The sequence below is a fragment of the Ictalurus furcatus genome, chromosome 2 (assembly GCF_023375685.1).
Source record: "Ictalurus furcatus strain D&B chromosome 2, Billie_1.0, whole genome shotgun sequence".
Taxonomy (NCBI): domain Eukaryota; kingdom Metazoa; phylum Chordata; class Actinopteri; order Siluriformes; family Ictaluridae; genus Ictalurus; species Ictalurus furcatus.
In genome coordinates this window covers 2,296,971-2,311,945 of record NC_071256.1, presented here as the reverse complement: position 1 = coordinate 2,311,945, position 14,975 = coordinate 2,296,971, and the positions used below count along the sequence as shown (strand labels likewise).

At 39.5% G+C, this 14,975-nt stretch overlaps 1 protein-coding gene across 1 annotated transcript; it reads right to left on the bottom strand.

The window, feature by feature from the left end:
• Positions 1-5,805: 5,805 nt before the first annotated feature.
• On the bottom strand, positions 5,806-12,585 carry LOC128618915 (tripartite motif-containing protein 16-like). The gene is made up of 7 exons (XM_053642605.1): positions 12,137-12,585; positions 9,417-10,084; positions 9,055-9,150; positions 8,682-8,915; positions 8,433-8,592; positions 7,808-7,867; positions 5,806-6,556 (listed from the first exon to the last, which is right to left on the bottom strand). Exons 2-7 carry the CDS (start codon positions 10,005-10,007, stop codon positions 6,024-6,026), a joined length of 1,674 nt encoding a protein of 557 aa, XP_053498580.1. The 5' UTR covers positions 10,008-10,084; positions 12,137-12,585; the 3' UTR covers positions 5,806-6,023.
• Positions 12,586-14,975: the final 2,390 nt, after the last annotated feature.

Here is a 14,975-nt window from a genome sequence, read left to right as displayed (position 1 = left end):
TAATGCTGATCAGTGATTGATCATAGGGAACAATGCTGATCAGTGATTGATCATAGGGAACAATGCTGATCAGTGATTGATCACTGGGAATAATGCTGATCAGTGATTGATCACTGGGAATAATGCTGATCAGTGATTGATCATAGGGAACAATGCTGATCAGTGATTGATCATAGGGAACAATGCTGATCAGTGATTGATCACCGGGAATAATGCTGATCAGTCATTGATCACCGGGAATAATGCTGATCAGTGATTGGTTATTAAAGACAATTGTGATCAGTGATTAATCATTAGGAATAATGGTTATCAGTGACATTGGCACCCTGTCCAGGGTGTACCCCGCCTTGTGCCCGATGCTTCCTGGGATAGGCTCCAGGTTCCCCGTGACCCTGAAAAGGATGGATGGTTATCAGTAACTGGTCATTGGGAATAAAGATGATCGGTGATTGGTTTTCATAAAACAATGGTGATTAGTCATTAGTAAATGGGGAAAAATGGTGATTGGAGACTGGTTGACACTCACTACCGTGAACCTTGGCAAACTTGATTTCAGTAAAAAAAAAAAAAGTAAACTTTAACATGAGTCCTTCTTCCAAAGCTGAACCTGCAGAACAAAGCTAATTCCAGATGTCTAGCTAACTAACTATAGTACGAGCAAAGGAAAGGATTTGAATTACAAGCATTTGAAATATCGTACATTGTGTACATTTTCTTTTTTGGCTGAACTGGAATGTTTGGATTTTACTGTTTAGTTGAATGACAGGTTAAAACAGAGCAGAGGCTGTGTGTATATGCCTAAACACACACACACAAAATGCACACTCCCCAAATGTAGGCTTTTTGTTCTTTGAAGTTGAGTAGCAATGCTTGTGTCATAAACAGCAGCACCAACATCAGACGAAAACGATGATGATGATGATGATGATGGTTATTGTAGGTGTAGGTCCCGCAGAGTGACGTGAACCAATGTGGAAAGTATTTTAGAAATGTCAAGCGCAGCTGATTCTTCTTAAAGAAATAACTCAGCAGCTAACGTAGCTAAACGAATGCTAGAATCTTAGCATCATATGAGCTTCATGTCTAAATCATCACAGTGTTTGACCCAACCATACAATTTCCCGAGCCTGATGTTGCTTGGTAGTATTTGGACAGGATTCGTTTTCTGGACATACAGTATGTGTGTATCAATTAGCACGCCTTATTAACAACAGACATGGGTGTGTCTTCACAATCTAAGCCAAAGCTTCAATGCGTACTACGTACACCGTGTTTTAATGCAAACCGTTAGTTTAGTTAATTATAAGCGCTTGTTGTAGTGAGAAAAATGAGAGGAAATGTTGAAAAGGTTTTTACGGAGTGGCTTTACACTGAAGGGAAAAAAATCACATCATCTTTTCCGTCAGGGTATGATGCAATCTTTACTAACATGCCAATTTGGAAACGGAAAATATATTACAGGTTTTACAGACCAGAAATATTACTATGTCTTTTACCTGATGTAAAATATCCCCAGGTGATATATCTCCTGTCCGAACAGTGTTATGGTCTGTAAAGTTACTTTGTAAACTTACCTGACATGACAGATTTGGATGTTATTAAAATTCCAGAGATACAGCGGTAACATTGTATATAATCCCCTTGTAAAACTAAAAGTTTCGTACATTTCAGGTAAAAGTTCACAGTGTGTTTCGTACATTTATTCACTGTTGTTCGGTTTTACAAATGCTTCATCTAATCAAACAACCTTCGGGTACATTTTTAGGTCATCGCTAGTGCTTTCCAAACCTCCTCTTATAATAGTGGTCACTGAGAATCAAATTATTGTTGATTCGTCACACATATGTGTTCCCTAGGTTTGGCGTGATGGAACGCTGTGCTGTTGGTGGTCTGATTTGGTTTCGTGTTCCTTCTGAGAAACATGTTGCATAAACAGTGGGCACTGTGTAGGTGGGCACACACACGGACACACACACGAGGACACACGCTGCGGACGCTGTGTTCCAGGACGACATGTTGGGCTGTATGTTTTAATGTATGTATTTGAATGATAATATATCACACATACTTACCACGAGCTTTTCAAGTTCCAGCATTTTGTCATGGTTGCTATGGAAATGTCTGAAATCAGTGGAGGTTTTGTGAATACAAGAAGGAGGTGGATGTTTTAGCCAGAGAAATGGACAATGACTGAAGATGGAATTTTGTTTCAGGAATAACTCTATCACATGCCAAAGCAGCTGTCAGTTGTTGGTTTTTTGTTCTTTTTTTGCAACAGCAGATATATTTTTGGATAAAATGAAGATAAAGTGAGATACAGTGCCAGATTTGGATGAGTACATCGCTGTCATTTCAATGCCAGGGTGTGTGGGCCGGGACTCGTTGGCTGTCTGGGACGCCGTGTCCAGATTGTTGTTCGAGAGGCGGTCATAGCTTGTAATTTCATCACGCTTGGATTGGGCTTGGATTGCAGAGCAATGTTTCATGATTTCGTTCCAGCACAGTAATGCAGCTCAAAGCAGCCAAAAATACAACATGCCACCTCGTGCTTTAGACCAGTGTGTCGGCGGGAGCAATAGACAAATTGTGTCATAAATGTTGTTTTAAAATTGCTGGTAAAAGTTAGTTTCATTCTTGGACAACATTGTTCCAGATGGAAAAGAAATCATTGATAAGTTGTTTGAAATTTTTACATTGACATTTTTCAGTACTGTGCCAATAAACAACAGTAAAGTGAAAAAAATCTCACAATTGAGATTTTTTGATAAATTGCAACTACAACATGTGTAGTAGTTGTAGTTGCAGTAGTAAACATTTTGTCCACTCGCAACCACCACAATATCCGAAATTTAGCAATTTTGAAGAAAGCTTCAAGCTCCGCCCACTTCACGATCGCTTCATGTCATATAGTCCCTGAATTCCCTGGTTACTTATTTTCTTGGTATAACGTACATTTTGTTTATAAACCTTATAAATCACACATTTATAAATACATAAAATCACATTATTTTTTAACAATAGTTATTCTCAAAATAATTTTTTTCTACATTCAGAACCTCAAATCTCAGTTTCTAGATGACCTACATTCATGAATTTCTACATGTTCATTTCAGACACAAAGTAAAAGCGTATTACTGAAGAATTTCCACAAAATATTAACCTTTCTTGAATCTATGACAGATTTTATACTGAAAAAATCACATTTAAATGGCCTTTTTTTTTTTATAACACTTTGTATTTTCTTGACGAAAGAGCATCTGTTCAGTAAAATCATCCAAAGATTTTTTAAAGTATGCAAATTCGTGGGTAATTAATTAGACAAGGCCTCATTTGCATAAATAAATGTAAAGTTTCTGAAAAAGATTCAATTACTTTACCCACCATTTTGAGTTATAGGTAAGTGTTTATGAGTAGGTGTGGCCTCAGGGGTGAAACAGGGTGGCAGCTACCACACCGAAATAAGCCTCGCTGCCCTGAATCACTTCTGTTTAAAGTTTATTACATAGTGCCTGTGTCCCTTCATTCGTTACAGTCCACATAGTCGTGACACTTGACTTATGTGGTAATCTATTTTCTTATTTTTTTATGATTACTCTGTCTCCCAAAGTTTCCCTTTAAAAGTCATTAACTAAAGCTCAGTGGGAGGTTATAAATAGTTACACATATATAGATATACAGTGTGTGTGTGTGTGTGTGTGTGTGTGTGTTCCAAAGTTCCGAAATTACACCAGGCGTCCACTCTACACAAAGCCTTATTTGGCGCAGTGACCATTTAAAAATATGATGCGTTTTCACTGCCCCATAGTGGCCATAGCAGGTCACTACAGTTTCTAGATCCCCATTATCAAGGAGGACTGACATCAACTTTTTATTCCTGCGGATCTTAAAATATCTAGGATTTTGAAAAGTGTATTATTGTGTATGTAGTCTGTCCTAAAGTCATTAATAAAGAGAACAGACATGAGGACATGGGGATGACTCTGTGAAATCCTGGAAAGCTTTATTTCGGTCTCCATGTTCAAATACCAATCTGTCCCCCCTCAATATACAGCAGAAAATGTTTTCTATATGTCCCCCTTTAATGACCCCTGCCAATGGATCTGTCTTTTCTTCATCTATTCTTTTTATTTATGTCTATTCTGAGAGCTCTTGCTGGAACATATCTAACCTTCATTTCTGAGGAACAGTGGAGCAAGACCATGTAGACATTGAAAATCAGTGAAATCTATAAATCTGAGTGTCGTCCGTGTACTGATGGAAGGAAATGTCCTAATAATGGATCATCCTGGCTAACAGGAGCATGAAGAGATTAAATAATGTCTGCACAGAACTGTCAGGGACTCCACAGGACAACGTATGAAGCTTAGTTGAGCAGCTACCAAGCGCATCTCATTTGCAGCAGGTCATAGCAGCAAAATGGTGCTCTACTAAGTCCTAAAGATGCTCACCATGAAGGGGTTGAATAATTTTGAGACTGGAGAAGTCATTACAAGTTGCATTTTCAGTTGAATTTGGGGAAACCACTTGAAGCATTCTCTGTGTTGAACTATTTCGATTGCATTTTGTTTGATTCGTTCACTGCAAACAGCTGAAAGTCTGTACATTTTGACAATAGATCTGATTTGCAATGTGGGTTGAATAATTCTGATTTCAACTATAATGACTTTGATAATGCTGGGTTGTGATTTTCACCACTGTAACTAAAATAAAGACACAACAGACCCCCTGGTTATGCTTCAAAGACAGTTCCCGGAACCCCACATTGAGAACCACTGCACTAGCTAGCTCTAGATCACACGTCAGCTACCCAGTGGAGAGGGTGAAGGTGAACTCGTGCATTCTCTGACACACGTGAAGCTTCTGCATCTTTCTAAACGGCTGCTTATGTGACTTCACAGAGCAGTTGAACACACTCGGAGGAGAGCGCTAATTCTTCCACATACAGTACATGAGCTCACCGACCCTCAGGATTGGTTAGTATCACTCTGATTGACAGAGAAGAGAGTAAAGCAGTAACTCCGCCCCCTCCCATCCAGAGAGCAGGGTAAATTATGTCTGATTGGTGGATCATCAGGATTCTAACTCACGATCTCTTATGAATAGAGCGAGCTGACTTTGTCTTAATATTTAAAAACTACATAAAGAAATGTGTTTTTGTAGTAGGTGTTATTTGTGATGTAATCCACTGGTTCCCAACAACACTCCAGGAATTCTAAAATACATTTGAGTGTTTTCCTTCTCAACCACACCAACATTGATTTAAAATGAGTCTGGATTTAAGCCGATTCATTGCGCCACGTGAGTTACAGCAGTGAAAACAGATAAATATGCAGGACAGGAGCGCTCCAGGATCAGGGTTTGGGAACGTCTCACATATTGTATGACCTGTGGAGTTCTGCATTTCTGCAAGCAATTCACTACATCAACATTTCCATGTTTTAACTCCTTCACAACTGAATAAAAAAGGTATTTAGAGATGGTCAAACCCCTCAATGGGATTAGTTAACAATAATTATGTTAATGAGAAACAAAAAGACCTGATTTAAATTAGATCTGTTAAAACATATCAGTATTTTTGTTAAATTAAATAACACTTGGGTGTCTAATTGGTTCTGTACTCATTCACTGTTTTAATCAATCATCTGCATCCGTCTCTCTCTGCTTCTCATGACACACAACATATTACTTTTAGTTATTTTTACTTCCTTTGACATGACATTATATTAAATTTAACTGGTGAAAGTGGAAAGTTGCGATCAATAATGTAATAATATTCATCAAAATTGGAAAGAAAATCTGACCCCAGCGATTATAGCAGTGATTTATTATACAGGTTTTCACAAGCAATAATACTTTCATTTATATAATTAAAATCTCTTAAAAGACAGAGGAAAGAAGAACTAATGGTACTAATAAAAAAAGAAGAAATTTAAAATAAGTTACTCATATCTCTGAGTAAGTTTGATTTGAAAGTAAATTATGATATATTGAATATTTTAAATGCAAATGACATTACTAATATTTTATTTTGGATTGCATAATCTCAGAGTTGATCCATAATACGGCACCCAGAACCCAGCGTATAAGGGCTGAGTGAATGTGGTGTGGACTCTGTGGAGGAGATTCATCGTGTCAGAGACGCTGTAGAAGGACAGAGTTCCTGCACTGTGATCCACATACACTCCTATTCTGAAGGATGGTGGACCTGTGAGACGAGTCTTAATGTTGTTGTGACAGAAAAAGAGAGAAGAAGTAGAACAACACAGACTCCAGGACTGATTGTTGTGTCCAAACCAACGCTCATTACCCCGTCCTTTCCTGCTGATGTCTTTATACGAGACTGATATGTACACCCACACATCACCGTTCCACTCCGCCTCCCAGTAACAGCGTCCACACACATTCTCCTTACTCAACACCTGCTTGTAGGTGTCAAATCTCTCTGGATGATCAGAGTACTGCTGCTTTCTCTCAGTGTACGTCACCGCTCTGTTCCTCTCAGACAGAATGAGGTTATAATTTACTGTGTTGGGATCCAGAGTCAGATCACAGAAATCTAAACACATGACAAATGTGAACATGTTAGATATTAATCAGGATGTGTGTGTGTGTGTGTGTGTGTTTGTTTTTGAGTGTGCTTGTGTTCATGTGTGTGTTTCTTTATGTATTTGTGTGTCTGTCTGTTTCAGTGTGTCTATGCTTGTATGTGTTTTGTGTGAGTGTGTGTGTATGTGTGTGTGTGTGTGAGTGTGTCTATGTGTGTGTGGCCCTCTGTGTGAGGAGTTTGCATGTTCTCCCCGTGCTGTGGGGGTTTCCTCCGGGTACTCTGGTTTCCTCCCCCGGTCCAAACACATGCATGGATTGGCCTTTCCAAAGTGTCTGTAGTGTATGAATGGGTACGTGAACGGGTGTACGAATGGGTGTGTGAACGGGTGTATGAATTGTTGTGTGAATGGGTGTGTGAATTGGTGTAGGAATGGGTGAGTGAATGTGTGTGTGAATGGGTGTATGAATTGTTGTGTGAATGGGTATATGATGAGTGAGTGAAAGGGTGTATAAATGGGTGTGTGAATGGGTGTATGATGAGTGTGTGAATGGGTGTGTGAATGGGTGTGTGAATGGGTGTATAAATGGGTGTGTGAATGGGTGTATGATGAGTGTGTGAATGGGTGTGTGAATGGGTGTGTGAATGGGTGTATAAATGGGTGTGTGAATGGGTGTATGGATCGGTGTGTGAATGGGTATATGATGAGTGAGTGAATGGGTGTATGAATGGGTGTATGATGGGTGTGTGAATGGGTGTATAAATGGGTGTATAAATGGGTGTATGATGAGTGAGTGAATGGGTGTGTGAATGGGTGTATGGATCGGTGTGTGAATGGGTGTATAAATGGGTGTATAAATGGGTGTATGATGAGTGAGTGAATGGGTGTGTGAATGGGTGTATAAATGGGTGTGTGAATGGGTGTATGGATCGGTGTGTGAATGGGTATATGATGAGTGAGTGAATGGGTGTATGAATGGGTGTATGATGGGTGTGTGAATGGGTGTATAAATGGGTGTATAAATGGGTGTATGATGAGTGAGTGAATGGGTGTGTGAATGGGTGTATGGATCGGTGTGTGAATGGGTATATGATGAGTGAGTGAATGGGTGTATGAATGGGTGTATGATGGGTGTGTGAATGGGTGTATAAATGGGTGTATAAATGGGTGTATGATGAGTGAGTGAATGGGTGTGTGAATGGGTGTGAAGGGGTGTATGATGGGTGTGTGAGTGGGTGTGTGTGTGTGAGTTTTACACGTACACTGCAGAAAATCTTGTCTGCTCTTTGGTTCTGAGGGTAAAATGATCTGAACTGCTGCAGCTGTGGAGACACAGAAACAAAATGGAGAAGGAAAAATCAGGTGGCGTAAAAGACGGAAACAGTTTAAAGTGATCAGATTTGTGTCTGATGTTTAATCAGCGTTTTATTTTAGAAAACACATTCTCTAGCTGTGGGATTTAAATGAGATTTTTTCCTTCTGAATGACGGAGAAATAAACTTTATTAATAACATGAGCACGAGCAGAGAGCTGCTTTGGTAACTAATGACTACAGAATAAATGTTCTGACTGAATAAATGTTATTCATATGACTTATAAACTCTCTCTGTCTCTCTCTCTTTGTAGGAGTGTGTGAATAAATGTGTGTGTGTCCTCTGTGCTTTATTCAGAGTAGAATAACTGAAAATAAAACAGAAGCTTTTACACTATTAAGACATGAATAAAAAGTGTAACTGTATAAAATCATCGTTCCAGTAGAGGGCAGCAATAACAGGAAGTTCACGTAATCATAGGAAATCATTTCTGTGTGTTTTGGGGAAATTTGATGTCTCTCTTTACCGTGCTGCAGAGAAAGTAAAGATTTCCCAGCAGGACGATTTCTCTCACCGTGTTCAGGGATTCTGATGAATTCCTCCTGGCAGAATTCCTCGAGTCTCTTTTTCAGAGCAGAGAGAGATTCCCTCACTCCATCAAATGAGAGATGTTGATTGACAGTGATGCTGCATGAATCCTCATGTCCAGAAGAGACACGGAGAGGCTGGAAACTCTACAGAGAGAAAGAAAAACATCATGGAGATGGAGAAATATACATGTGACAGGTGTGTGTGTGTGTGTGTATCAGACAGTGAGTGTTACCTGGAGGAAGTGGAGGTGATCATCTGTGTGTGAAAGCTCCTCCAGCTCAGTAACTCTCCTCTGAAGATCAGCAATCTCCTGCTCCAGTTGCTCCAGGAGTCGTTCAGCTCGACTCAGTTCAGCCTTCTCCTGAGCTCTGATCAGCTCCGTCACCTCCGAGCGCCTTTTCTCCACGGAGCCGATCATCTCAGTAAAGATCGTCTCACTGTCCTCCACTGCTGTCTGTGCACTGAGCTGTTAGGAGACACACACAACAAACGGAGGTCCTTTTTAAAACTTAACCCTCATTCCGTCTCTTACTGGGCCTCTAAACGACTCGTTGTCCATGTTGTGTGTGTTTGTAGGAGCAGCTCTGTCTCTGCTCACTGCTCACCTTTATAGTGTTCACAGCCTGTTTCAGCTCCTGCACCTTCTTCTGCTTCTCCTGGATTCTCTGCTGGGATTTCATCTGCTCCTCCTTTAACTCACTCTGAGGACAAATACAATACATTTCACATTACTAACCGATACCGATAATCCAGCCTTTTATGCCTTCTTTTAAATGAATATTTTCACTCCAACAGATCAGGAGTCAGAACTGATCAAACTCATCAGTCGTTTATAGACGGAGACCGAATGATTAAACCAGTGGAATGAGGTGTGTCTCCTGCTTGGAGTGAAAACCTTCAGCTACTTTAGATTAGACATGTAAATTGTATGAAATGACTCTGAATAGATTAGACTTGCTTTTCTCACCTGTTTTTCAGTTCTGCACGCTTTAACTGAGACGGTGTCGTGGCTTTTGTGTTCATCCGTCATACACAGATAACAGATGAAGCTTTGGTCAGTACGACAGTAGATCTCCAGCACTTTATCATGCTCAGAGCAGATCTTCTCTTGTAGATTTCCAGAAACTTCGGCCAACTTGTGCTTTTTCAAAGCAGGACCTTCAAGATGAGGTTTTAAATGAGTTTCACAAGAGGAGGCCAGACACATCAGACAGGACTTGACGGCTTTGCGTTTTCTCCCGGTGCAGAAATCACACTCCACATCTCCAGGTCCAGCGTAACAGTGAGCAGGAGAAGCAGCTTGGACTTCAGTCTTCTTCAGTTTCTCCACCACTTCAGCCAGCATGATGTTTCTGCGTAGAACAGGCCTCGGAGTGAAAGTGTCTCTGCACTGAGGACAGTGATACACTCTGCTCTCATCTTCCTGATCCCAGTAGTCATTAATACACACCTTACAGAAATTGTGACCACAGGGGATCGTCACCGAATCCTTCAGCAGATCCAGACAAACTGGACAGCTGAACCGATCCTGATCTACTGAAATACTGGCCTCGGCCATTTTCCTGAACTCAAACGCAGAGAGAGAGATTGCACTGAACTTTGAGCTTCGTTTTCTCTGAAATGAGGAGTGGCTTCCTGAGAGGGATGGAGGGAGAGGGAGAGAGAGAGATATATTGATTGATTGATTGATTGATTGATTGATTTTATTCCTGAGCTTTGAATCCCTGTCTTGGGATGTGATTTTCTGTTGTTCTTTTATTTACTTTTATATATTTGTTCTAAAAACACAAGAAGAAGACAGCAAAAAGTAGCAAGTTTTTTTTATCTATAATATAAAACCCAATTCATGCTAAATAGATGCATTCATCAAATATTAATTCATTTAGATTATAAACTCAATTTTTCTGGAATATTAACGCTTCTGATTCTCTGTTAAATTTCCAAACAGTAGTGCCGTGCAGAATAATTAATACAATACTTCATTATAAGTGCGGAATCGTCCATAGACACTTTTTTTAGGTTAACACCTCAATTTAATTGTCTTGTTTGTTTGTTTGTTTTTCCTTTTTTTAAAATGTGTTTTTTAGGAAATACTATGAATCTTGTAGTGTTTGTTCGAGAGCTATGGCACACTGAGACTAAATAAAACAATCTTCTATATTTCAACGTAACCACCTCATCTTAATATGCTGCTTCTGACATGATCCCAGTGTACTGCTCTGAAATACGGGTGGAATCAATATAAAAATCTAGTTAGTATACACGTCTTGTACGTCACATCTCGGACCACCTTCGAATCGATGCCTGGTGAGTGCAGGATAAATATTTCTGTGATTAATAAACTACAGTTTCCAAATAATAAAGGAGTGAAATTTAAGCACTGATGCTGCAGAGTAAATAGTAGCCTGGGGGCTGGAGGGGACACTGGGGACGCGGTTGTCATGGAAAAAGATGGATGTCTGGGCCCATTCCCAGTCTTGCTTTCTGATACTCTTCAAATTCTGCCGAGGTATTTTTTTCCTCTGTTGTACACCTCCACCACATCATCCTCCGTCCTCCATCTCTTCCTTCGTGGCGGAAAGAACTAATTATATTCTACGTGCAAGACCTATTTTCCCTCCTTTAGAAAAAAACAAGAGGCTAAACTGAAATATACAATTTAGGAGTGTTTAGGAGTAGTTAAACTGTAGCTGAACAGTTAGCCCAGAACTCTGTCATATTTCCCAGAGTCCCATATTTGTTAAACAGACTGAGTTCTATCAGCACACATGTCTTATAGGAGCTGTTACGCCCTCTGCTGGCTGCAAGACAAATCACATTTGGAATAAAATCCCTGTCCTTATCTAGCCCTATCCACTTCTTGAAACTACCTGGTAGCTACCTACTCCCTGTGAATCGCTTTTTAAGGAAAATGGTGGAGATAAAAATAAATAAATAAATAAATAAATAAATAAACAAACTCGGTTCCAACTGGGTCGTAATTTCAGGGCAGCCTGAGATGATTAAACTAGCCATCTCGATAATGCATATCACAGTTCTCATAATGTGTCTTTAAATCGGTGTTGTAGTTTTAGAAACATTTTTATAGCATCGCAGCCTAAATAATAGTGTTCGTTTAGAGTGATATAGGTATGTCTGACAAATTAATGGAAAACACCACCAGCCCAGCATCTCTATACCTCTTTATATCTGTTACCTTCTCCATTTCCACTCTCATTTTTCATTATTCTCTGATTCTGCTTCTCTCCCTCTCTCTTGTCTCTTTCTCAATTTCTAAATCTTGGGCCCTGAGAAAATAGGAATCCAAAAATATAGGACTCTATAAAAATTGGGATTGTGAGGGAAACTACTAATTTTTACTTTGTAATAATTTTGTTCTTGTTCATGTTCATCTGAGGATAACGCCTAAGAAAGCCATGTCATGTCACTGAGATCAGTACAGAATGTTTATCTGCTTACAGAGACACAAACATGTTCTTCTGTTCAAGGTTCGTCTGTCCAAGATCCTAAAACAAAGCCTGTTTGAACTGCCTCAAGCTTCTTCTTATCGGTACACAGGATTATGTCATGCTCTGCGTTTCATATATATAGTAGTGGTTCAGCACAAGCTCTTCAGAGCGCTCTCATTATTCTATCCTGCTTTATTCTATCCTGTATTAACCATCTTTCTGTAATAAACCTTTTTACCTTCAGAGGACGAGTCTGCGAGTGTTGTCTAATTTCCACGACAGTTTGGTGTCCTGGCTGGGCTGCGCGAGACTTTTCAGCTTTTCTGGACAACAAGCAAACCGGAGGATGCTCGAGGAAAAGTTTCACCCTGAAGTCCGTGTTAACACGCAGGCAGTTTGTCTTTTAAGTATTTAGAATTAGAATTTTATGAAGTCGTTGTGTATTGCTGTCTGTATGGAAGGGAGTCGATGATGTAGAATTAGAATTTTATGAAGTCGTTGTGTATTGCTGTCTGTATGGAAGAGAGTCGATGATGTAGAATTAGAATTTTATGAAGTCGTTGTGTATTGCTGTCTGTATGGAAGGGAGTCGATGATGTAGAATTAGAATTTTATGAAGTCGTAGTGTATTGCTGTCTGTATGGAAGAGAGTCGATGATGTAGAATTAGAATTTTATGAAGTCATCGTGTATTGCTGTCTGTATGGAAGGGAGTCGATGATATAAGAAGTGCTACCCACACAACGTCACACGTCCCCTCGTCACGCAGACACATAATGGTTATTCTATCATTGAACACATGCGGTCTGCGATACGCAACGCTCCACAGACTAGCGAGACGGGGTTTGATTGGCTGAACGCAGTACTCGGGGGATGGGGCTTGTGGATATTAACCGTCTGTCTACCAATAGGTATATCTGCTTACAGAGACACAAACATGTTCTTCTGTTCAAGGTTCGTCTGTCCAAGATCCTAAAACAAAGCCTGTTTGAACTGCCTCAAGCTTCTTCTTATCGGTACACAGGATTATGTCATGCTCTGCGTTTCATATATATAGTAGTGGTTCAGCACAAGCTCTTCAGAGCGCTCTCATTATTCTATCCTGCTTTATTCTATCCTGTACTAACCATCTTTCTGTAATAAACCTTCTTACCTTCAGAGGACGAGTCTGCGAGTGTTGTCTAATTTCCACGACAATTTGGCGTCTCCTGGCTGGGCTGCGCGAGACTTTTCAGCTTTTCTGGACAACAAGTAAACCGGAGGACGCTCGAGGAAAAATTTCACCCTGAAGTCCGTGTTAACACGCAGGCGGTTTGTCCTTTGTTGAGGAGTGAAAGACCGAAACAGCTTTACCACTGACTGGTAGGAATCATCAAGAATTTAGAATTAGAATTTTATGAAGTCATGGTGTATTCATAAAATTCTAATTCTAAATTCTTGATGATCGTCAACAAATCCTAAAACAACCTTAAAATCAATTTAAACAAATTTACAGCTTAAATAGTACACGTTTTAACTAAAAGATTAATGTAAATACTTTCATAAAATTATAAGCTTTTCTTTTCTGTCATTAAACCCTTAGAAACCTATCCACCTTCACTTCCATTGTAACCTTGATATTTATTTTAATAAAAGGAGGGATAAGTTGAACTAATATTTTGTGGTAATCAACATTATGCAACAAATGCTGTTGATTAAGAATAACTTGCATTGAAAAACAGCTTTCCTACACTGATGATAAACAACTCCCTTTTTTTTCATGTGGAAAACATGTTCGTTTGAAACAAAATATATTGAAAGTGAAGCTTTTTGTCTCTGCACTCAGGGATATATTTCAAGATAAGAAGACAAATTCCACAAGGATTTAAAAGATGACGCTTGAGCATCATCCAATCAATCTGCAGCGTGCGCTTTCGCTCCAATGGGCAAAGAGTTTGATTGGTTAACACTCGTCACGTGCAGCACGCCGTAATGTTTCCCAATCTCACAATTTAGCAGTGGCAGTGTCTTTTCGGAGCTCACCTCCGAATCAGTCTGGGGTACATAACGCTAGACAAACGTTATATGGATAGTTTGGTGAGTAAGATTTAGTCGTCTTAGCATTGCCAGGTTTAACTATAAATAGCATTCATGCACGTTATTTTCACGACGCAGAAACATACCAAAGATGTCCTCGCAGTGTTTACATGTAATATATCTATCTGCCAACGCCAGTGTCACGATGTCAAAGCACTAACGACTCACTTAAAGGAAAATATTGTGGAAGGACGTGTTGTGAACTGTGAACAGGATGCAGCAGTACTTTCACTGTAAAATCATCATTTACTTCCCACATGTCCAGGAAGCACAGGCAGTGTTCTGTGCACAATATCAGCGACCTTTATAAGGAGACAGTTTCCCACTCCTCTGTAACTGAACCTGAAGTTACAAGCCCTAAAGAGAGACGTAGTGAGATTGATGAAGGTGAAGTACACCTTTCAGAAAATTTCAGTCATCTGTTTCTCAGAAATATTTGTCTTTTCTACTTGAAATCACATGGGCAGTTTCTTCTGCCAGCTTCAACTATACGAAATACTGTTGAAGAGATGCAGAGCGTACATGAACTGGGACAGACGTACACTTTGAATAAATTGAATGTACTTCTGAAACATGATTTATCATTAACGGATGATGCCATTGGTACAATATGTGATGCTGTGAAGGAATCTTACCTATACACCATTTGTCATCAAGGTCTGGGAACCATTTATTCAAGAACTCGGGCTTTTAAAAAAAATTTTTTTTCAAATACACAGAACCAGATTTAAAATTTCTTGAGGAATCAGATCTGGTTGCTGTACTGAGGCCCATTTAAGCCATAAAATTTATTTCGGCTTTGAAGGAGAGCAGTAAGTCCATGTGTTTGTTTCAATTACAAAGACCTTTATGGTGGGACAAACCAAATATCAAATATGTTGTCACATTTTTATTCTAAAATGTTATTTATCATTGTATGTTTTTGTATAACAGTGGGGTAAAATTGGTCACGACAATTAAAGACATTGTTGAGTACCTGAAAATAAAAGTTACTTACTCATC